The sequence below is a fragment of the Nothoprocta perdicaria genome, unplaced genomic scaffold (genome assembly GCF_003342845.1).
Source record: "Nothoprocta perdicaria isolate Ctin4 unplaced genomic scaffold, notPer1 scaffold_2, whole genome shotgun sequence".
Lineage (NCBI taxonomy): Eukaryota > Metazoa > Chordata > Aves > Tinamiformes > Tinamidae > Nothoprocta > Nothoprocta perdicaria.
The window spans coordinates 1584087-1607216 of NW_020455204.1; the positions used below are offsets into that span (position 1 = coordinate 1584087).

Here is a 23130-nt window from a genome sequence, read left to right on the forward strand (position 1 = left end):
GACTGGAACCAAAATGAAATTCATGAAAAGCAAACATTGTTATTTGCAAGGACACATAGGAGGCCATGTCAGTCTTTGTACCAGATACAGCCTATCTTGGGCAAACTCTTTCCTGATAATTAAGGTTAGTAAATTTTTCTTTTCCATGAGAATGATTCCTTCCCAAATATTGCTTCACTGTTACAGGTGCCACAGATTTTGGAGATCGCTCTCCCCTGCCAAAGATGCTCAGGGAGGCAGAGAAGATTTTGCAATTTTAAATGTTGAGCATCTTTTTTAATTATTTTACTGATGGATTTAGAATTCGCACAGGTCTACAGGACAAATCAAAGGCTGTGTTTTAGGAAAGAGACCTAAACAATTAGGGGAAAAGGTTATTTTGTAAGAGTATAAGCATTAGAACTATAGCCACAATTTTTTTTATTAGGACACTTTACTGTTGTTTCTTAGATACTGACACTCTTCATTAATTGCAATTACAGAAGAGTCTTTTTTGCCTGGGGAGGCTCGGTTGCCCACGGACAGGACACCACACCTCAGTTTCGGCTTGGAGGAAATACTGAGAGTTGTGTCTGCCAGCCCCAGGATCAATCAAGCCCATTGTGCTTTCTGTGTACCGAACTGCTTGTCCCACTCGCTGTAATTCCAGGGTAACACATTACACGCAGAAGGCAGCCTAGAGCCTAATCACCTGTAAATGAATGACAAGTTCCTGGTAGCACGCGGAGAATAGGACTTTCTGATGTCCTCAATATCCCAGAAACGTTCCTGACACTTGTGCCTGTCTTTTTCTAAAAATCTGGTGTTTTCTCAATCTTCTAGCTCAGTCAAACGGAGAGAACAACAGGCATCTCTTGGGGATGCCTTCTCTATTACAGGTTGGGAAGGTCTGTGCGTGATCAGTGTTTTCCCCATCCTTTTGGCCATTCATTTTGCTTAGCTTGATTTTAAAGTTGGAGGAACAAATACAGGGAGACGCGAACAGACCCAAGCACTGCTGAACTTTGAACTTATTTGAATATGAAGCTGATTAGCCACAGGGGAGAGAACCAACAGCACAGCCTCTAAACATCTTGAAATTCAGCACAGTGACCTCCTAGATCTGAATTCTGGGCTTCACATGCTTCTTCACCTGTATCCATGAGAGAGATCAAAGCAACTTTGAGTTGTCATCTTCCCGGAAAATATAGGGCTATTTCTCCGTTGTGCAATCCTGCAGAGCGGAGATGACACAGACTGTCCCAGCTTCTGGACCCCTGGGTTTTCCCCAACCATCAGGTCACTCCTCCTCACTAGTAATTGCTTAACATCATCATCCAAAAGAATTAGATCTTACATGACTAGATTTACAGGTACAACAACTTCAAAAAAAAAAAAAAAAATCTGTATTCGCACATAGTGAGGCAGACATGCGGGTTTATTGCAGCCAAGCCACTCCTCTCCAAGCTCATTCCTTCTCAGACATCTGCTCTTAGATGTTAAAACCTCGAGCACCTTTGGCAAGGGAGGGTGACCTCCGAAATCTGCGGCACCTGTAACAGAGGAGCAAGATCTGGGAAGGAATCACTGGCCAAGGAAGAGCAGGAGTTTTGACTTGTGTCCCATGGGAGACAAGTGAATCTGAAGTTATATATTATATAAGACGTAGGGGGATGACAGCAGTTTATCATTAACCTGAACTCTGCAAGAGGCATATAAGGAGGAAAAGAAGAAAGCCAGAGAAGCCGTCAAGATGGACTCTTCCCAAAAGCTCAACAATCCTGCAGACATCTCTGTTATTGTCATCTATTTTTTGGTAGTGCTGGCGGTGGGACTATGGGTAGGTTTGGATTTTCTTTTATTTTATTTTTACTGCTGCTTAACGAGCATATAGTGTATAGGGTTCTGGGAAGATGGTTCAGTAAATCAAACTGTGCAATTATATAAAGATCTTAGTGCTTAATTAAGATAGTTATCAGGTAGCTGGTGGGGAAAAATGGGGGCATTTATGGGAGAAAGGAGGGTGGACAGGGAGGATGGTCATTCAGGTGGCCAGTGGAGCCAGTCAGGAAGGCAGAGGAGCAATTGGGGTCTCTGTAGGAAAGGTGAGGTGGTCAATGAAGACCAGATCCTCCGGAGCCCTGGAGGGAAACAGGATAGAAGCAAACAGGTGGGGTCTGGCAATGGAGAACTGCAGTGGGAACGGATGGTGAAAGGGATGCAGTAGGGAACAGGGAGCAGTGGGGAGAATGGAAGAGGGGCTGAGGAGTGGGGAGCAGTCTGTGCTGATGACCCGGGTGTAGGTGTAAGGCTGGGGCAGCAACTGCTTTGAGAGCTGGGCACTGCAGCCCATCTCAGTGCAAGAGTAAACGGGTTGAGACTGTGGGTGCCATTGGGGTGCAGGACAATGGGGGCTTTTTGCCATCATGGGGAGCAGTGCTGTGGGAATGGGAGAATGGTTTGTGTTGGAGCATCGTGTTAAGTTCTGGGTCACACCAGGTGCTCTGGCAATTCCTGGAGCTGCTTCTCTCCTACAAAGTTCTCTTTTATGGGAGAAGAACTTGTTCAGTCGTGTGCTGTGAAATATAAATGTATTGTTTTCTTTCTATGTCTGAATAGAAAGTATGGCTATTTTTCTCTAGTCTTCTCCCTTTATTTGCCTATCCAAAACCTATCGGAGGAAACAATGGGAATACAATATTTGGATTATTGGATTATCAGTGTTTTGGATTTGGATTATGAATGGTCATTAACAAAATATGGAGGAAGCTTCTCCCTAAAGCCCTTCCCCTATAAATACAAAATGAGTGTGAAAAGGAAATTTTTGTTGTCAGCCTTGTTTGACCTCCAGAGGGGATCAGATCTTGATACTACAAGAAGAAAATGGATTATTTTGTAGAGATCTATTGAGGCTGGATAATACTGAATATAGCAGCTGCATATATTCCTTTTCCTCTTGCATTAACTTACATCTTACAAATCAGATTTTAGTGAGCCTGAAATCAGAGGATTTGCTTACCTGACAAAGTGTTTACCTGAGTTTGAACTTACTCACTGAGCTCTTGGTTGGATGATCAATTTTTATGTTTCATTTAATTTTATTTTAATGTTTTGGTTTTACAGTAATGAAAGCTGAAGCAATGAAGCTTGAATGGTTAACATATAGATATAGAATCACTGTTCATTGGTATTCTTTCTTTCATCATCAGCTCGTTCTTCATATCAAGTGTGCTGATGTCTTCTAGTTTACCCCACAGACATACACATTTTACTCCTCCATCCTAGCTGCTTTTAATTTAGTCTTTGTACAAATTGCCTGTTAGACTTAAAAATCTGATTCTATCCTTATTTCTTTTCCTTTCCAGGCCATGTACTCAACCAACCGAGGGACTGTGGGTGGGTTCTTCTTGGCTGGACGGAGCATGGTGTGGTGGCCGGTGAGTGTTTCCCGTTCTGTGTGCACACAAAACAGCTTGTCTGAGCCTATGTGCAATGGGGATGGTGGAGACAAAGCCACTGCTCTGCAGTTCGGTCCATTCAAACTTGTTTAATGTCGTGAATTTATTACGTTCACTGCACCCAAAGCAGCTGCCTCGTTGTGAGATTATCCCAGGGAAGGATTTACTGAAATTACTCCTTGTGTTGCTTTTGTTTTCACTTTTGGTAGGAAGTTCTGCTCTGTGCAAGGATGAAATCCTGGAAAGATTATGATAAGATATGGGGAAAAAATGTCAATTTAAATGGAAATGATTAAATTTAAAGATTATCAGTGACTTGCCTTGACTTTTCCTTCTATGGAGCTGTAGACTCTTTGGAGAACTGAGTTACAGCAGCCAACAACGTGGTCACAGCCACCCTGCAGGTCTCTGGCAGAGCTGATGTTAGAAACACTCTCTGTTTCTTCTAGACAATAGAGCACCTGTTCGGGGCGACTTCCTGGAAAAGCAGAACACTTAGATCCCCATTTTCTGTGTCACCAGCATGGCACAGGAAAAGCCTTTCTTTCGTGCACTTGGATGGAAATCCAGAATGTTACTGACTTGCCATCAGTTCCTCAAAATGTTTTTGTATTTCAGCAAGATTTCTGATGGAAATTTCCACCCCATGGACTCAGTTAGCGGATCAGGAGAAAGAAAAAAAAAGAATTGAGTAAATATTTGTTCTCCAAAACCATATTATTTTTCTCAAAGTAGGTTGCAGAAATGCCTACAATTCTTCCAGCTTTCTTGCCCCTCAGGAACCTGCTATACACCTACCAGCAGTGCAAATGACCTGCTACTCGCTGTGCAGGTGTACGTGAAGATGGAGGCAAACAGGGATGGCTCACCATAAAAATCCTCCTGTTCCTAAATATTCCCTGAAACCTGGGGAATGTTACCTATCTCCCAGTTCTCTAGCAACACGAAAACAACTGCAGCAAGAGACTGGGGACATGCTGCAGAGCAGCACCTGCTTCTGGGGTCATCTCCACCTCCTGGCCCAGGAGTTCAGCAGGATGCAGCACTGGGCATTGGGGCTGTGCTAAGGACACCTCTTCAGTCCTCCCCTTTGGAATGCCAGGAACGTCTTTCTAGACCATAAAAATAAAACCTTCTTGTTGTTATTCCTGGTATCACCCGAGATAAACAAATGGCAAACACTCAAATCACAAAATAAATATCAAGTCAGAGTTTGTCTGGGATAAAAGAAATTTCAAAATTGCTTTCCAGTGCTTAGCAGGTAGATGGGACATTTGTCTATCCATCCCAGTGCAAACTGGGCTGGAATGTTGAGGAAGCCAAGGCAAGTATGGAAAGTTCAGTCAAAGATGTCATCTCAGTTGGGTCCCAGCTGATGATATGTGTGTGTTTTTACTGCTTTTGTGCTTCGACTTGGCCAGGCAGGACTATAACCCATATATTTCCACTGCCTCTAGGTGAGAACAGGGTGGAGGCAGCTGATTTGTAAGTGTTTCTTATGTATCAGACTTGTTCCCGTGCTCAGGGTAACGACTTGTGCTTTCTGGAATGGATAGATAGGGAAAAAGAAATAGGCCTCCACAGGCTTGTTACAAATGGAATTGGCTTATGCTGACGAGGTCATTCAGGGCTCTGCCGTGTCTGTGCTCCCCCAAGCAGCCGCAGGCGGCTTCGCTGAGCCCAGATGGGAAGAGGCTTCTTAGCAACGTGCCCAGGATCCCTTACTGAGCAACCCGGGAGGGGATTCTGCAGCTGGAAAGACCAGCAGCTCTGGTTTTGTGCACTGGAGGAGACTGGCGTCAAGGGCTGAACGTTAGTCCTGCTTTTAACGCTTGTTTTGCACGTGAAGATGTTTGCAGGTCAGTCACTGCCTGCCTGTGCTTCAGCTTCTCGCTGTGTCAGTGGGAGCAATCGGTGGCGCTGTTTCGGCTCCGTCCTGCTTTGGCACAGGCTATGGGTCCAGCAACAGCTACAGGGAGTTTGGGGAGTATTTGGGAGAATTTGGCACATTTTCTACGCTCTGGCACTGGAGTCTCTGCTGTTGTGCAATGGAGGAGTTGACTCGGTAGCTCTAATAGTTAATTAAAGATCAATGTACATAATAGAGAGAAATTGTGTGTTATTTCCACAGACTTTTTACAAAAAAAATGAGGAAAGAGGCTTCAAGAAACTGCTCCCAGACTCTTAGGCTTTGAGTGTCTTCAGGAAAGCCCAATGTGGCTCTAAATGCTTCTAATCAGCTGTGCTTTTGCCAGACAACAAAATGAAACAGAAAAACAGAAGATCAGGAGCACTGCTGGGTTTATAACCAGCCTTGTTAAGGGATTTTTAGTTTCTTGTGTTAGATAGTTTTGTTAGCTGGAGGAGTTCAGCCAAATTCTTTCCCCTTTTTTTATGAAATGAAATATATTTTACAGGAAAACAGTCACCCTCAGTAGCAGCCAATCTCTCAGGATTAACAAGGCGTCATGCACAATGTTAAAAACTTCAGTTTTGAAGCTCCTCTGCTTTTGGATTTTGTTCTGCAGGTTCCCTAGCTTTGCAGACATCACCTCTCACTGCACAAGGTTGTGATAGTTACTCCCGAGGCAAAATTTTGCTCCTGGAGCACAAAAGTATCGGGCACCTGAAGCTCAGTTGTAACTAGAAGGATTTCCTCAGTATTTACCTCAGAGTTATGTGCCCATTTCAATTTAAATGGGAATATGTCAGCCATTTGTTGTCACCAATGCATTCATCTTTGTGAAGGGACAAAAATTAAGCAAAAAAAATCCACTTTTTAAAAATTTCAGTTCTTCGGAGCTGTTTTTCAGGCTATGAGAACTGGCTGCTGGCACAAATGGTCTGATGTCCACGTCCAGCTCAATTTTATGTGTTCTCAGAATTGTCCCTATTTGCTGGGTTTGACACTACTGAGAGTAGCCAGAAAGGCAACTCAGTAGAAATAAAGTTGTGTTTCCTTTCCTTGGCTGAAGTGCACTAAGAAATAAACCTACTTTATCATGTTCAATGGAAAAAAAAAAAAAAAAGAAAAGAAAAAATGAGTAGTTTTCAGAGTGCAAAGACTGATAAAGTCAATCTAAGTAAGGAAAGTGAAGCAGAAAAGGAAAACTTGAGTGAAGCAAGTATCTACAGAATGCTTTTTACCAGGGAGTCTGGAAATGTTGGCGTTCACCACCAAGCCCTCTCCTCTGCTTTGTGAACAGGGAACTGTGAGTGTGAACATTGTCTTATGGAGCGAGGATGCAACATGCAGACCTTGCGGAGCAGCACGGGGAGCAGGCGAGCTGCTTTCTTGGGGTCTCAGGGCCTCGGGAAATCCTCTAGTCGTGCAAGGGGCTGCAGCACCTGCAAAGGCTGCCGCAGCACCTGCCAGTTTGCAGAGGGCATCGTATAGGAGCAGGGACAGCGAGTGCCAGGATGTCTGCGCATCCCCAGCCCCTGCAGCAGCAAGGTGACTCGATTAATGAGTAACACGGAGAAAACACAGGGCTCGTCATCTGTCCCCAGCACTGTGGCACTTTCCTGGACAGGGACCTCCTGTTAAAAGCTGACCTCCCAAAGGGCTTTAGAGGAGTTAATGTTCCACGTTGGCCTCGGGCCGCTTCGGCTTTTTGCCCTCCTGCCAGGTTTTGCTGCCTTCAGCCAACCCTTGGCTTCTGCAGTCCTTCCATGTGTTGCAGAGAGCAGATCTTGAAGATGGGTTTCCCTGCTGTTATCCCCATATCCCTCCCGTCCCCTCAGCCGTGCAGAGCTCCCCGGGGCTGCCCTTGCTGGGGTCCCCAGGAAGCTGCAGGGCCTGTACCCAGGTGGTGGCACCTCTGTCCTTGCCCCAGCCTAGAGGGAAAAGCCCCGGCCTGAGAGAAGGGGCTGCTGCTGCTGCTGGGAGCGCCGGGGCCCTCGTGCCGGCTGGGACACGGGGACCACATTAATGTTTAGCTGCGGTCCCTGGAGACGCCACGTTCTTCAGGTCATGTGGCGGAGCACTGCAGCACCTACAGCAGCAAATCAGGCAGTTCCAGTAAGCAGCTTTTCCTTTATGGAGCTACTGCCATGGCTGGTTCCTCAGCAAGACATTTTGGGCCCGCAACTCATCCACCTTCTCACTTCAACCTCCACGGCAGGCGGGAAACTCTTGTCCTTCGATAGCACGAGTACGGTTGGAAACAATTCTCCTGCTTCAGCTACGCAGCAGGTTTCAGAGTATAGAAAATATATATATATATATATATATATATATATATCCAGCTCTGAAGCTGAGTTCTTACCTTCCATATACACGTAACGGGAGAAAATGTATTTGAAATTGCATCCATTGCTGCTGTGTGTTGTGCTCATGCTTTCACTGCCCTGGGCTGCCCTGGTGCAGAAAGGAAAATTGAGAAAGGGCAGGGGAGAGGTGCGTGTGTTCCCACTGCTGTTTCCTTGCGCTAGCCCCAGAAATCAGTGATTCTGCCTCGATTTGATCTGCTTTTTTTGATGTTAAGATAGAGGAGTGCTGTGGGTGAGGCTGGGGAGCAGCAATGGGGTGTCCCTGCTGCGCTGGCCAGCCAGGGTCACCTGCTGTAGCTGCAGTTCTCCAAGTTCGTCACTCGTGTTTTATTACTCGAATCTGCTTACAGGACATTTTAAGCTATTGAAGCAGGAGAGGGAGCACATTAGATAAAATCAGAGATTAATGTGGTTAATCTTTTCTGATGATTGCATTCCTAGTAACTCTGATTTAAGTTTAATTATTCATCTCCAGGGAAAACCCTGGGTGACATTACTGATGCCCAGTATTCATGATCTTGGTTTTTTCACAGTCCTGAAGGGAAAAACAGGGCCGGTGTCTCACAGAGGGCAGAAACAAAAGTTTCTGTGAATACCAGTGATCTTTGTGGCTTCTTCACTGAGGTTGCAACACCTACCATTCCTGTGGAAACATCTGTATTATGACAAACAGGTTCCATTTCTGTAGGGCACAACTGACTTCTTGAAATGCATGAAGAAATCCAAACTTCGGTGAACTCAGAGAGAGGAATTCCCCATCACAGCAAGAGAATTGTTTGTCCGTATGGAGTCTGGAAAAAGTCAGGAGATCAGAGAAAAGAAAGGAGGAAAAAGCAAACTTGGGAAAGAAATCAGAATGCTTTGCTGCATGCTCCTTTTGTGCAGTATAGTTTCCATACAGAAGGAAGGAGAAGACCCTGTGGTGGCTTTGGAGATGGGGTTGTGAGCTGAGCAGTAGGTGCTGTTTGTGGCCGGCGAGAGCTCTGCAGAACAGCCCTGATGTCCAGGGGTGCATTTCCTGATGAAGTGAATCCTCTGAATATCAGGCGAGTGGCCCTGCACTCCCACACCTGGAATTTTGTAGCTATTCCCTCTGTATCCATTTTAGCACCCTAAATATCTCCTAATGAAGGCAGAATACCCATCCCTGAATAATAGGGATAGGAAGAGCAGCTCGGTCCCGTCTCAGCCCCACTGCAGCTCCTGTGTGTTGCCCCAGCCAACCCCTTTCCCTCGCTCAGGTCTTCACCTTGCACACCTCAGCTTCTGACCTTGTCCATTATGGCTTGGCATTCCTACTGCCTTTAGTGCTTTCATTTCTCCCCATCTTTTCCCTTGGTCTGAGTTATTTGATGAACAATCAGGGTATTTTAGGGACAGTTTCCCTTTTGTGAACTTTTTCCTGCCCATCTGTATTTTGAGGGTCTTGGAAATAGCAGTGTTCCTTAAAAGCAAGTCCCTGGTTACCTGTTGTTTGTATCGTTTAGAAACACACTTCTGAGTTTGCAGAATTCAATTTAGTTATTTTGATGTTTCTTGCCTAGAAGTGAAGCCAGGACAGAGCGTGTACATGGCTTAGTGATGATCCACTTAGTCCTACAGGCTGGGGGAGCTGAACGCAAGCTGAGGAGTGCCAGGATGACAAATGTGCTTGCAGGGAAGGTTTCTCCCAAGCAAGGCGGGTCGGTCATCTCCTCTAATCACCTAGATGCCACCCAAACACCAGTCAGTCAGGTTTTCCCAATATCTGAAAATCTGCATCGGGACCACAGCCTGTTTGTGCCACAACTTTGTGCCCATCAGTGCCACAACTTTGCCTCCAGTAGGTGATCTTCGCTGCAGGGTCCTATTCAGTCCTCAGTGATGCCAATCTTGGATTTGAGAGGAGAAATTAAGAGGGAATCTGGAAAGCCATCTAGGTGATTGTGGTTGTCCATCATCTGATTATCTTCTGATGGATGGTCATGAGTCCCCAGTACCAAATAAACACCTCACTCCTATTTCTTTTTTGTCCTTTCTGCTTCCAGATCGGCGCTTCTCTGTTTGCTAGCAACATTGGCAGTGGACATTTTGTGGGCCTAGCAGGAACAGGAGCAGCTGGAGGAATTGCCACCGGAGGGTTTGAGTGGAACGTAAGTGTCGTGCTCTTGAGTGAACATTTTGTGACCTCAGGATGATCTGCAGAGGTTAATTGAGATAATGCTGTCTAAAAATTCAGGGCTGCCAATGTGGGTGTTTGGCAATGCTAACTGCTGTCCAGACCTGTAATTGCCAATGGCCTGTTATTTTGCTCATTTTCTTCCGTGTTCTTTGTTACTGGGGCAAGATGACCCTTTTCTATTGAGTAAGGTTTTTTAGAGAACGCGGAAGCCAAAGAAATTGGTGGGTTCTCTTCTCTCTATGTGCCTTTTGATTACTTTACAGGTGCTTGTAAAGAGCACTTTCAGACTACCAGATATCTGAAGGAGTGCCTCAGTTTTGTGACCTGTGGTATTTTTGATGTCAATTTGCTGCACAGAAAGTATTGAAGAGGCTTTCATTTCTTGACAAGCTGTAAGAAATTTAGCACTTCCTGCACACCAACCACCTTCCGAAACTGCCTTCTCCTTCCCCTGATTCATGGGGATGGAGGGTGTTCTGCTTATGATTGCAATATCCAATGAGAAATATCCTGAGAAATGTTGTGACCAGGATTCCAGCCCTGAATTTTCACCTGTAAAATGAAGGGCAGAGTGGGCAGGGTAGCCCTGCAGTGGCCAGGCCTGTGTGGTTTCAATGGTCTCCTGCTGCCCTCATGGTTTATGGTCTGGAGAGAGGATGCTAATTCTACTGTGATTTTCTCGGCTCCAGGCTCTGATATTTGTGGTTGTCCTAGGATGGCTGTTTGTACCCATCTACATCAAAGCTGGGGTGAGTACAGAGACTATGTTCTGGTTTTCATTCCTGTCTTTCTTTCTCCCTGCTCTGGTTCGAGGGCTGAGCTGAGGAGAGCTGGGTGCTCCTCCTTGTGCTCCTGGAGCTGCCCTCTTGCAGTCACGTTGCCCTCCAGTCGAGAGGTACCTGAGCAGCAGCAGAGAACTTCACTAGTGCTTTCAGTCTGTCCCCCGTTGTCTGAATCCTTTTATTCTCTCTCTCTGCAGGTGGTGACAATGCCAGAGTATCTGAAGAAGCGTTTTGGTGGCAAACGAATTCAGATTTACCTGTCGATCCTTTCTCTCCTGCTGTATATTTTCACAAAGATCTCAGTAAGTTAAGCTTTTTCAAGCATTACTTCCACTACACTCATCTAATAAAAAGAAGCTCCCATTTATGTTACTTTATACATATATGGCTCAATTGTTTCTGATTTGGAGTCCAGTGAGAGAAACTATGTATGCAGATCTGTTCTACAGCCCTAAGAGCTGGTTTCCTTTCTAGATTTTTGTCTCTGCTCTTCATTTATATCCCTTTTTAGTGTCAGCATTTGAACATGCCAGCAGTGATCCTGACAGAGGAAAAGAATGAAAGGACTATGGAGAAAAGAGAATAATAGAATAGGGATTAGAAATGGGGAAAGGCAGGGGAAGGAAATGATAACTGTGGAGGTGAAATGAGGAAGGAGGGGAGATTTTTCAATGGCTAAGTGGTTCCTATAAAGTTTAAGGTGTTTGAAGTTAATGTTTATTAAGTGAGGGGATGTTGCTGTGAGGTAGTGAGGGGACCTGGTACTTCCCATACATTTTAAAACTACTAAGACTCCAAAGAAGTCCACAGTTCAGGCATGCCTCGAGCTGTTGTTGTGCAGAAGTTGCCATGGCAGATTAGTCTTTGCCCTCTGAATGGGAGCTCAGTGATAATAGTGCAATTTAAGCTAAAAGATTGGCCTTTTGCTCTCATTCTCACATCTTCCCGATAACCGATCCTTACAAAGGTTATAAATTAAACAGGCTGGGACTACGGGGCTGGCCCGGAATCGGATTTGCATGTGTTTTGAGAGGATTAGTGACTTTTGCTGTTGTTTTGTTTAATCACTATAATCAGAAATCCTGGTCTGCCGCATGTGACAGTGTCCTGGCAGCAATAGAGGCTGAGAAACAAATCTGATCAAATAATGACTCAGTCCTTTTCTGACATACAAGTTTTTAATGAGCTCTTCAAGGTGCTCTAGAGGTTCTGAATTTGTTATATTATTTTCAGCCTGTGTCGTTCCTAAAGATCTGGTCAGGGAAGAGCACTTTTCAGTGAGGGTATCTTCCAGGCAAGGCAGGATCTTCATTTAAGCTTCTAACGTGACTGTGAGGCTGGAGCTATTGTAGTTCTGTCCTGCCCTCTGGCTTTGGCTCATCCCAGCTTCCAGTGACCCCCATTATTCCAGGTGTGTGTGCAGGGTGGCCACGGGACACGGTGTCTGTGCCACACTGGTGGGAAGTCTGTTGCACAGGTCCCTCCAGCTGCTCTTCTCCTGTACCCGCCTGCCCAGGACAGCTACGATGGTGCCGCCACATGTGCAAACGTGGCTCTGGTCTCTAGTTTACAAGTGCGTCTTCAGCTTTGCTGCCTTGTGCCACTGTGTTCTGTGGGACAGTTTGTCCATGGCTGATTTTTACCCAGAATATGCAGAACAATCAGATTCCTTGGAGGCTTCAGGTACTGTCGGAGGAAATCCCAATAGGATTTTCTGTGCCAGGCAACATCGAGCCAAGATGCCTGAATTGTCTCCGGATGAGACAGCTCCAGAAGAGGAAAGGGAAGGACTGTCCTGCCCCAAATCATAGGTCACTCCCTGTGTTGTGTGGACATAGGAGCTCTGTGGAGCTCGCACGTCGCTCTCCTCAGGGGCACCTGATATCTCCAGACATACGCACATATCGACATTCTCTGACATAGCCTGGAGATTTGCATCCTGCTTCCTTGAGTGCCCTGGTTTGCAGGAGCTCCCTTTCCGTCTGCTGGAGATTTGCTGTGGCAGGACGGGCTCTGCCCTGCCCTGGGCGGGCGCTCTGGCTGGCAGTGATAGCGACTGCCCCTTATCTTTGCAGAGGAATTAGTGTCCTGTTTCCAGGCTAGCTAATTTGCATGCTGCTTCCTTGCTCTATTGTAGTACATGTAACACTCTTAATTATGTAATTATTAGGGTGCTTTCCAATGAACAGTATAATAGGTGAGGTGATGCCACTCTTCACCGTGCCCTCTTTTGGCACAGTCTGATGGCGTCCGGCATCTTGAGGTGACCCCTTTGCAAACCTCTGTACGTGACTGTTGCCCTTTCTGTCTTTCCCTGCATGTTTTCTGTGCGTTTTTGTTGTTTTCTTGCCTTTCTTGGGGGCTAACCCATCATTTCCCAGACAGAGCCATCCCACTAGGGTCTTTGGGATGGGGATAGATGTGATCCTTAATCCAGACAATTTCTGTTGCGTGAGTGCCTGGACATGGCCCACGGTGATGAGAGCTCAGGGACTTTCTAACAACCAACACTGCTGCACTTGGAAATGTGCCCAAAAAGAAGTGGTCTAGTGCAAATAAAATCTTAGTGATGACCGATTGACTGCCTTATGACAAGAGACTTGAAATCTTTTGGAGAAACAGAAATTTAAAGCCAGATTTTCTAGATGTATTTCTGTAGCCTCTTTAGATTCACCGTGCATGATTTTTGTGGTAAATGTATGGTCACAGATTTGCCAGGAGAAGAGGAGGGGAGGAAGGAGAGCTTTCACCTAGAAGTGCGTGGTGTCAAAGGTTTCCACGTGATGCAAAGAGCAAGAGAAGGTGCCAGGGCCCGAGGCCCCTTAATGCCACCGGGTGGTCACAGGCTCCGAGCGCTGCCAGTTGCTCGGGTGATCTCTGTGGCCTTTGGGGAGATAGCTCGTAATGTGAAGGAAAGATTGGCTCCATTCAGAGATAAGATAAGCTTTTAATTGTGTCCATAAAAGAGTGTTAATGGAGAAACAAGGAAATGTTGGAAGGAAATCATCTAATTGGGAGGGAGGAACAGCGAAGTTGAGAGTTCCAAGGAACTGATCTATTGCTAGGGATGCTAAATAATTAACTATCTAATTCTTTATAGGTGAAATTTTAGGACTATTAATATTTATGGCCATGTGGACTAAATGAAAGCCAGGAGCAGTAAAGGAAAGACCTATGGCATAAGCTACTCAGTGCTGAGAAAAAGGTTTCCTCCTCCAGGCCAGGCTGCTTTCTAACGTGGCTGCCTTGCCTTATTCCTGCGCTGCTGCAGCCAGGACCAGCCCCGGGGCACCCAGGGAGCCCGAGGCTCCGCTTGCCCGTGGTTGGGACCATGCAGCTTCTCCCTGCTCCCTGCCTCCTGCCAGCCCTGCCCAAGCTTAGGGCAATGTGTGAAGTGTTGGCACCTGCCCTGTCAGGCCTAATGAGGCCAGGCTTTCTGATAGGAATCTGGAAATAGGGCTAAAATGAGATATTTGAATTTAATCCCCCTTTGTCCCGAATGAGGAAAACTGGCTATATCACATGTATATAGAGTAGCATGAAATGAAGGGAAGCGTAATGTGTCTTGGAGATACCACCAAATCCATCCCTGGATTCAGCTGTAAGTGTAATCTGGGATTCACGGGTTCTGTTATGAAGCTTTCACCGTGTTAGTGGTGAGGAAGTGACTCTCGGAGTCTGACTTAAATGAGCCCCTGAAAAACCTGCAAGTGCTCTGGGAAGTGGTGTAGCTCCTGCAATAAAAGCAGTGAGTTTCTGCAAGGCACAGAGAGGAGCCTGGACATCTTAATGGCCTCTATTTTGCATTTTGTATTTCTTTTTATTCTTCTGTGCAGCGCTGTAAGGTGGGAGCCAGCGCTGTGCAGCCAGCGGGAGCTTCCATGTGCTCTAATGTGACATTTTCCTTTGGCAGGCAGACATATTCTCTGGAGCTGTGTTTATACAGTTGGCTATAGGACTGAATCTTTATCTGGCCATAATTATCCTGCTCGCTATTACTGCTCTTTACACCATCACAGGTGAGTTTGCAGAACAGTCTGATCAATTGAAGAAGTTAGAGGAGCCAGAAAACGGAAAAGACAGAAAGGGGAGGAAAGAGGGGAGAAATGGAAGCCCGGGAGCGATTTATTATGGTATTTGTTTGAAAGAGAGATGGTGAGAAAAGGAAAGAGAGGCGTTTATGCAAGGGCTAACCTATTTGTCTTGTATTTTCTTTGCCTTTAGGTGGCCTGGCAGCTGTGATTTACACAGACACCTTACAAACATTTATCATGATAGTGGGATCCTTTATTCTCATGGGATTTGGTAAGTAAAGGAGATAAATTAAACTGCAATGTTCAACCACAAATCTCCTAGTGCCCACAGAAAGGGCCTCTTCACTGTGGAGCCTTCTTAAGCCAACAACCAACAGATTTCATTTCATATATCTTTTTGCTATGAAAGAAAAATGTCCTATTGCCAAGTCCTTTAGTCTCTGAGCTCATTCTGTGTCCAAAGCACAAGGGAATGTGTAAGGCAGCATGTGAGCATAGGGATTGTGATGGTTTATCAGATAAAAGCAGAGTTACCTGCAGCTGCTGGTGATACTTTTGTGAAGTCCAGAGGGGAGCTTGTTTCAAGAAGAGCATCATTAAAGGACATTTCCATGCTAGGGCATACATTTTCTGATCCAAAGTGCAGAGCTGTTGGTCACAGGTCATGACTTTCCCCTATCCCTAGCTGCTGTCTTATGCTAAAACACCCCAAACATACCAATAGTTTAAGTAAGTCCTATAGCTTGTATGTTTGCCATTATAATGCCAGTCAGAGAAGAGCTATGAAACACATATTTATGAATAGGATGATGAGGATGATGCAGAATCACAGAATGGTTGAGGTTGGAAGGGACCTCTAGGGTCATCTAGTCCAACCTCCCTTCTCAAGCAGGGATATGCACCCTATTATATAGGACAATATGCAACCATATACATTTTAGAATAGAAATCATGCTGTGAAAGAGAAGTCAACTGTAGGGGCCATAAGAAGTAAGGGAAAGTAGAAATTCCTTTTCCTTCTAGCTACTTGGTACTTGGTTTTCCTCTAGCTAAACCTTTCACTGAAATTAATTATTCCACTGTTGTTACAACAGAAATAACTTCTGATTGACCTAATCTGGTGCGACTCTGCCTTTGGTTCTCTCTAGGCTAACACAGTCTGGAAATAGAATATGTGCCTAAGCCACTTTTTTTTTTGAGCTACAAAGAGACCTAAAAAGATAGACACTTTAAAACACTCTACGGTGTCCTCTAAAAATGTTGATATCTACTAGCTAGAGTAGTTTTGCTAAATACTTTCTCATTCCTTTGATTTTGCAGCCTTTGCCGAAGTAGGAGGGTATGAAGCTTTCATGGACAAGTATATGAATGCAATTCCATCCAACATCTCCTATGGAAACGTGACAATTGATGCAGAATGCTACACTCCCCGGAAAGATTCCTTCCACATCTTCCGAGATCCCCTCAGTGGGGATCTGCCCTGGCCAGGGGTTATCTTCGGTCTGAGCATCCTTGCTCTGTGGTACTGGTGCACAGATCAGGTAAGGTGGAAAAAAATCTAGGAAATTTGGAAATTTTCTTGAAAATCTAGAAAATTTGGGAAAACTGTCATTCAGGTAGATGTTTTATTCTTTTTTTTTCCTATATCTGCCTGGAGAATATCTTCTGAAAAAGCGTGCTGCCTTGTAAACATAGACTGGATAAAGGATAGTTTCCCTTATAATTGGCCTTGTTTTAGGTATATGCTTTGATTTTCATGCTTTTCATGTAGTTTTTTCTCTTTTCCTTGTGGTAGGGGAGGTAAATAGGCTGTCGTGCTGTGACACAGCCCAAACGTGGCCTGGAAGGGGCCGGCTGTCCCTGGAACGCTGTCCTCACACGTGCTCCCGTGTCTTGTTGGCAGGTTATTGTCCAAAGGTGTCTCTCTGGCAAGAACATGTCCCACGTGAAGGCTGGCTGCATCATGTGTGGCTACCTGAAGCTCCTGCCCATGTTTCTCATGGTGATGCCTGGAATGATCAGCCGGATCTTGTACACAGGTACCTCCCACACTGCTGGTCTGCCAGCCTCTCAGTCCCCCCTCTCTGTGCTTCCCTAAATGCCTGTCAGGTTGTCACCTTGTCACCTAGGTGCTGGACGCATGTGAACCGTTTCTGCTCGGCGGGAAGCCGGAGACTTGCCTTGATCCCAGGTTTCCGCTCACGCTGCAGAGCGGGGCTGTGTTGGGACAGCATAGGGTGACCGGGGCCGTGTCCCTCTCCCTGGCACCGTGGTGTGTCTGATAGCAGGCAGCAGTTCCAGTTCAGCCTGGGGGAATTAGTGCTGAGATCCCTGCTCATTTTCCAACGTGCTCTCCCTGTTGTTCAGTCCTGGTCTGATTCCTTTTCCTCCTCTAAGTCTCTTTGCCTTTCTTGGTGACCCACAGCGCTTTTCAGGATTCTTTTAGAGAAGAAAGAGGGGAGAGAGGCTTAGAACCCGCTCCCCGCGAGCAGCCTGGGGTGCCCTCAGGCTCGTCCATCCTGTGGCTCCCTGGGGAGCACTGTGTCCCCAAGCGCTCCATCCCGGCCTAACCCGCCCTTGTTTCCTCCGTTCAGACGTGGTGGCCTGTGTCGTGCCTGACATCTGTAAGCAGCACTGTGGCACCCCGGTCGGCTGCACCAATATTGCCTATCCCAAGATGGTGGTCGAGCTGATGCCCAACGGTAAGACACTCGCTGCGTTGGTTCTGTTGCTTGGGGAAGGGTGAGGCCACCAGGCTCTCAAAACAGGGGCCAGAGGGAGCCCAAGTCACAGATTCTAATGCAGAAATTCTTGCTGAACTAGGGGCCTGGCCTGTCGTTTAGCAGGTTAATCTGTAAAGCCTCCCCGCAGCTCTGTGCTGGTTTGTGCTTCGAGAAACCTGGGCTCGTTCAGGCCCAGAGGGTACCCTGCCCTACAGCCTGCTATCACAGGGAGGCTGCATCAGATGCCCTGGCTGGAGGTGAGGGGCAGCTCCGTGCTGGCAGTGCCAGCTCTTGCTTGGCAGATAGGAGGTGACATGGTAGTTGTGCCCCTTCCTTCAAGGTCCAGTGTAACCCGCTTTTCCAGTGGCTTGGAAAGCCGGAGCGTGCCAGGATTCCTGAGCTGCAGACACCCACCTGCAGCCCCGCGGCGAGCACCGCAGATACTGTCCCAGGCGCACGGTGTTCCCCACGAACCTGCCCAGTAACAAGGTGCCACTCTGCACAGAGCCAAGTGTGTGTATCAGGAAGGGAAACTGCAGCAGAGAGCCCGGGAACCGGTTATGGTTAATGCTGTACAAAGCATGTCTCTTCCCTGGTATTTAATACTTCCCTGTAGCTTTATAAACAGTGTACAATAGACAATAGCACTCGCCTTTAATATATTGCTGACTACCTCATTCCATTTAGAAAAGTAAGTTACTCTGATTTTCAAACTGTAAAAGCAACTGGTTTGCAAATATTCAACCAGCAAGGACTGCAGCTAAGGTAAAGGAATTTTTCACTTGTTTAGGGAAAGTCTGCCTGGTATTTTTGATTCCTCACAGCATCTAATTAGGCAGCATTCCCACCAAGAGGGTCTCTCTTCCAAGCTCAGGAGTTGCCCTGTCCCTGCTCTAAATGCTGGTTTTCCAGGGCTCAGCAGGCATCGCTCTGCAGGCACCAGCCCAGAAGGGCACTAGAATTACCCCTGGCTGGGGGTCTGCAGGGGTCGGGCAAAGCAGTGGGGCCGGAGCTGAAGCCTCTTCCCGAGCGCCCATACGGAGTCTCTCTGTGTTTTGCCAGGTCTGCGGGGTCTGATGCTGGCAGTTATGCTGGCCTCCCTTATGAGCTCCTTGACGTCCATTTTCAACAGCGCCAGTACCTTGTTCACTATGGACCTTTACACCCTGATTCGTCCGCGGGCGTCCGAGCGGGAGCTCATGTTGGCAGGAAGGTGAGTGCCGGTTGCCCGCGTGCGCGGGGAGCTCGCGGCGCAGCACTGGCCTCCTGTGGCCATGCACCTCAGCCCTTCTTCACTGTACTCTATGCTGTAAGTGCCAGCCTTGTTCCCAAGCTGAAAGCGATCCACAAAAGAGCCAGACTCACTCTCAACATTTATTTCCTGCTACTAGTCAGATAGGGCTGTTTTAAATATCCCTACCACCTTTACACTAGGCTGTGCTGCTGCATCAATGCAGTAGCCAAGCTGCTAGCTCACCTGCTACTGAATCATCTCTCACATGAATAAAGGAAAAAAAAGTTCTTCCTGCCTGTTTTGGTGACACAGTTAGCTGTAAGCTGACTGATGCTTAACACACACACTATCCAAGTTGGAGTCTGTTTGTTCGTTCAGCAGTAACTGGCCACTGCTATTGATCTTGTTGATCGAAATGCAAAATGAGCACTTAAATTATTGGGCAGTTGCTGCTTCTTTCACTTCTGATGCTTGTAAGCAGGTGGCTAACTGAGTATCTGGCTGTGTTTGCAGGGCATTCATGCTGGTTCTGATTGCTATCAGCATCGCCTGGGTCCCCGTGGTGCAGTCAGCTCAAAGCGGGCAGCTCTTCGACTACATTCAGTCGATCACCAGCTACCTGGGGCCACCCATCGCTGCCGTCTTCCTGCTCGCTGTCTACTGCAAGCGGGTCAATGAGCCGGTGAGTTGGGAGCTGCAGGAGGCTAGAGCTGCGCCCCTGCACGCTCGGGACAGCTAGTTTTCTCTTCTGCTGTCTTTTATTAACAGCTGCTTCCTACTTGCCTTGTGTTTCCGTGTCCCGGGGCCTGGGGTTTTAGAGAGGAATTGTTTGAAAAAGTTCTGTGCTAGTTGGGTGAAGAGTGATTCATCCTGTGTATCCTCTGTGGGCAAATCTGTGCTCCTGAACTGCCTAGGAGGCTCTGAAACTTAAGTTATCTATAGCTTTGCTAGTGGGTAATGTACAGGGACCTAATATTTGCAAGTAATCTTTCAGGACAGCAGTTCCACAACTGCTCTAACAAACACATCACTGACCATGTTGATGTAGACCACAAAATAACCTCTGCCAACAAACTTTTAAACCAAATTGCTGCTATTCTATGCAGTGTTTCCCATTGCCCATAAGACCCAAATTGAGCTCACTGATTCTTGAGCAGTGAGCAAGGAGAAACTTCTTGCTTAAGCCTTGTGAGGAATGGGAAAGCGAGGCCTGGAAAAATAAAAGTGTTTTATTCTTGACTCAACATTAAAACTAGAACATTTTAATCAAGATTTGTTATTCTGTGCTGCATAAGGTGTGCAGAATAAGGTCATATTGGGCTTGAGAGAACCACAGAGTGGTTGAGGCTGGAAGGCACCTCTGAAGTTTGTCCAGTTCCCCTGCTCAGGGCAGGGTCAGCTGGAGCAGGTTGCTCAGAGCCCTGTCCTTGGATCTGGAATATCTCCAAAGATGGAGACTCACAACCTCTCTGCACAACCTGTTCCAGTGTAAAGCATTTTCTTGCCCTCACATTTAAACTATTTCTTGTATTTGAATTTGTGCCCAGACAGGCATTTTGACTTTGTGGGTGGTGTGTGGTGATTGTACAGCTGTATTGCATGGTTGTATCACACAGTAGCCTCATAGTTCAGTCCTACCTTAAATATCCATAGAATTCTTTAGTTACATGTCTAAGTCAATATAAATAATGCATTAGCAGTTAATTAAGAATTACCAACAATCAGAATTATCACTACTATCCAGATGGAAAGTATTAATAAAAGCAGGAGAGGGTTTTTTCCTTATTCCTTCTCTGAGCTGCGAGTCACCATCCTATTCCTTAGTGCTAATATGCTGGGCTGGAAGTAGAGCCATTGAAATTATCTGGGTTAAAAACCATAAATAATGTGTGAAAGCCAGTGTAACATGCAATTACCTTCTTGCTTCCTCCAGTAACTGTTCAGAGCTCAGGAAGAACTATTTCTATGCCCGTAATCTCTCATTTTGATAACTTCTGTCCCTTTTCTACAGGGTGCCTTCTGGGGCCTGATCATTGGGCTGCTAATTGGACTCGCCAGAATGATTACAGAGTTTGCCTATGGAACTGGCAGCTGTGTGAACCCCTCCAAATGCCCATTTATCATTTGTGGGATTCATTACCTTTACTTTGCAATAATTCTCTTTGGGATTTGCCTGATCATCATCCTGGCCGTCTCTCTAATGACTAAGCCCATCCCTGATGTACACGTGAGTATCATTTGCACTCCTGCTCCTCAGGGAAAGGGATTCAGTGAAACTATTGGTGTTCAGCACAGTTACTTCTGGCATTTCAGCTATAAACATCCTGTAGACCCTCCGAGAGAGCAAAGAAAATAGTCTCATTTATCTGCCACATGTCTTCATAGAGCCCCAATAATCCTAATTATTACTAATTCCTAATAATAATCTTAGTTACTGACTTAACAGACATTTGGGATGCTGTGGTCATACTGAGTGTTTGTGTGCTGTCCAGACTTGCTCTTCGCTGCGTATGAAGACTGTAAGGTCACAAACTCACTTTGTTTCCTGGCAGCTTTACCGCCTGTGCTGGACTTTGCGGAACAGCAAAGAGGAACGAATTGATCTTGATGCAGATGAGAAGGAGAAACATGAGGACAAAGATGAAGAATCAGGTGAATGCTGAATAACTTCTGCTATAGTATCTAGACATGCTATCCATATATACAGGAATCCTTCTTTCATTCCCAGGAAGAAACAGTATCATGCTTGGTATTCAAAGAGAAAATCCCCCCAAGTAACTTAATTTCAAACCTCACCAGTTGAAGGGGGGCCTTCTACCAATCTATCAGGCTTATCTCAAGTGGGATATGAAGTTGAAGACAATTTCATTCTCTGTGGAGTGAGGGGTGGTTCTAGGATTAAAACAGTGGAGAGGCTGCAGCTCAGGGTGGCGTGGGCTGGCAGAGCTGTGTGTGATTCCTGCACTCGGGATGATACAATGAGAATTCACTTGGAAATGGTAGGTAGAAGTCAGGGTTGAAGCAGCCAAGATGCTGGGCAGCACAGGAGGGAGTGGCGAGGCCTCCATGCGGGCAGCAGCTCCTGCTTTCCCTGCCGGGCCTCTGCTGCCAACTTCATTTCAGAGGAATCCTCACGCTCATCATCTATTTAGATTTTAATCAGAAGTATGGAAAAATGGAGGTAAGCTTTGCAGCATGGCCTGCTTCTCAAACACCAAATCAATTCTCTGGGTTGTAAAAGGCCTCCTTCAACTTTTTTTTTTTTTCTTAATTTTAACAAGTGAGCTGTGAATTTGCATTATTCACCTGATTTTTCCGCTTGCACTAAACTATTTACATGTGTCTAAGACCGTAAATCAGGGCTGCAATAATTAATACAGGATTGTCCTCAGTCGCTGAGCTCTTCTGACACTCGCATGATGGTCCATGTCTACATTTCATGACCAGTGTGGTTTTTTTTTTACATCCAGTTACAGAGGAAAATGCAGAGGAGCCAGGATGCTTGAAGAAAGCCTACAACTGGTTCTGTGGCTTAGATCAGCAAAAAGGACCCAAACTGAGCAAAGAGGAAGAGGAGGCGCTGAAGAAGAAACTCACTGACACTACAGAGGTGCCACTTTGGAGAAATGTTGTCAACATCAATGGCATCATCCTATTGACTGTGGCTGTATTTTGCCATGCCTATTTTGCATAAACCTCTGATTACAATTCTAAAATTGTACTGTATTGTTCAGCAAAAACAATGAATTGTAAATTTACAGAGTTAGATATGCTGGATATTTTTATTGTTTAAGTTTGTAAAAATTAGCATGATTCATTCATTGGTTTTGTGATCATAATTTCAACAGCCTAACGAGCAGGGCTACTGGGATTTCAGGAGAGAGAAGTTCTGTTCAGAGGCTGGATCAGTGCAGGATCAGTCCTGGTTCAGAGCTGCCATCCACTGTTCTCTCTTCTCACAAAACATTTCATGTCTGAGGTGCAGATGAAGGCTGCATGAGCCATATGGATCTTAAAGGGGTGATGATGGGCATTTAGTTTTTCACTACTTTTCTGAACATCCAGATTTAATTTTCCTTACAATAATTCAATAACATCAACAAAACAATAACTGAGGGGCTGTTGTATGGATTCCAGATAAAAAATCACCATTTTTTCCCTTGAGGCACAGGATACCCTAAGTATAAGTGTATATATGTGTGTATTTGACTCGATGTCTATTTTTTGTTAGTGCTTTTCCCCCTACTCTCACTTTCTCTGATGTATTTCACTGTGTTTTTTTCTCAGTATTCAGTGGAACAGGAAACATCTGAATTGATTGGGGTTTGAAATTTGGCAAAGCAGGTCTCAATAATCCTGAAATGATAAATTATGATAGCTTCTATGTTTTAAGATTAAGTTCAAAAGGTGCCCCCTCTATATATATTTTAATGTGTATTTATACTTGAATGGGAAGGCTTATTTATACAAAATACACACATTATATA

General features: G+C 45.8%; 1 protein-coding gene across 1 annotated transcript; it reads left to right on the forward strand.

Moving 5' to 3' along the window:
- Positions 1 to 1699: 1699 nt before the first annotated feature.
- SLC5A1 (solute carrier family 5 member 1) lies at positions 1700 to 22395 on the forward strand. Its single transcript, XM_026037636.1, has 15 exons — positions 1700 to 1819; positions 3345 to 3416; positions 9737 to 9841; positions 10560 to 10619; positions 10850 to 10954; positions 14566 to 14671; positions 14877 to 14957; positions 16007 to 16227; positions 16590 to 16725; positions 17281 to 17388; positions 18472 to 18622; positions 19157 to 19325; positions 20655 to 20870; positions 21196 to 21295; positions 22114 to 22395. The coding sequence occupies exons 1-15, from the start codon at positions 1733 to 1735 to the stop codon at positions 22335 to 22337; spliced, it is 1941 nt and encodes a 646-aa protein (XP_025893421.1). The 5' UTR covers positions 1700 to 1732; the 3' UTR covers positions 22338 to 22395.
- Positions 22396 to 23130: the final 735 nt, after the last annotated feature.

Bases quoted from the DNA above. Each gene is read 5' to 3' on its own strand.
- SLC5A1 (XM_026037636.1), top strand. From the start codon at position 1,733: ATGGACTCTTCCCAAAAGCTCAACAATCCTGCAGACATCTCTGTTATT. The intron at 10,955-14,565 runs GTAAGTTAAGCT...TTCCTTTGGCAG, and splicing joins ATATTTTCACAAAGATCTCA to GCAGACATATTCTCTGGAGC. The intron at 14,958-16,006 runs GTAAGTAAAGGA...TTGATTTTGCAG, and splicing joins CTTTATTCTCATGGGATTTG to CCTTTGCCGAAGTAGGAGGG.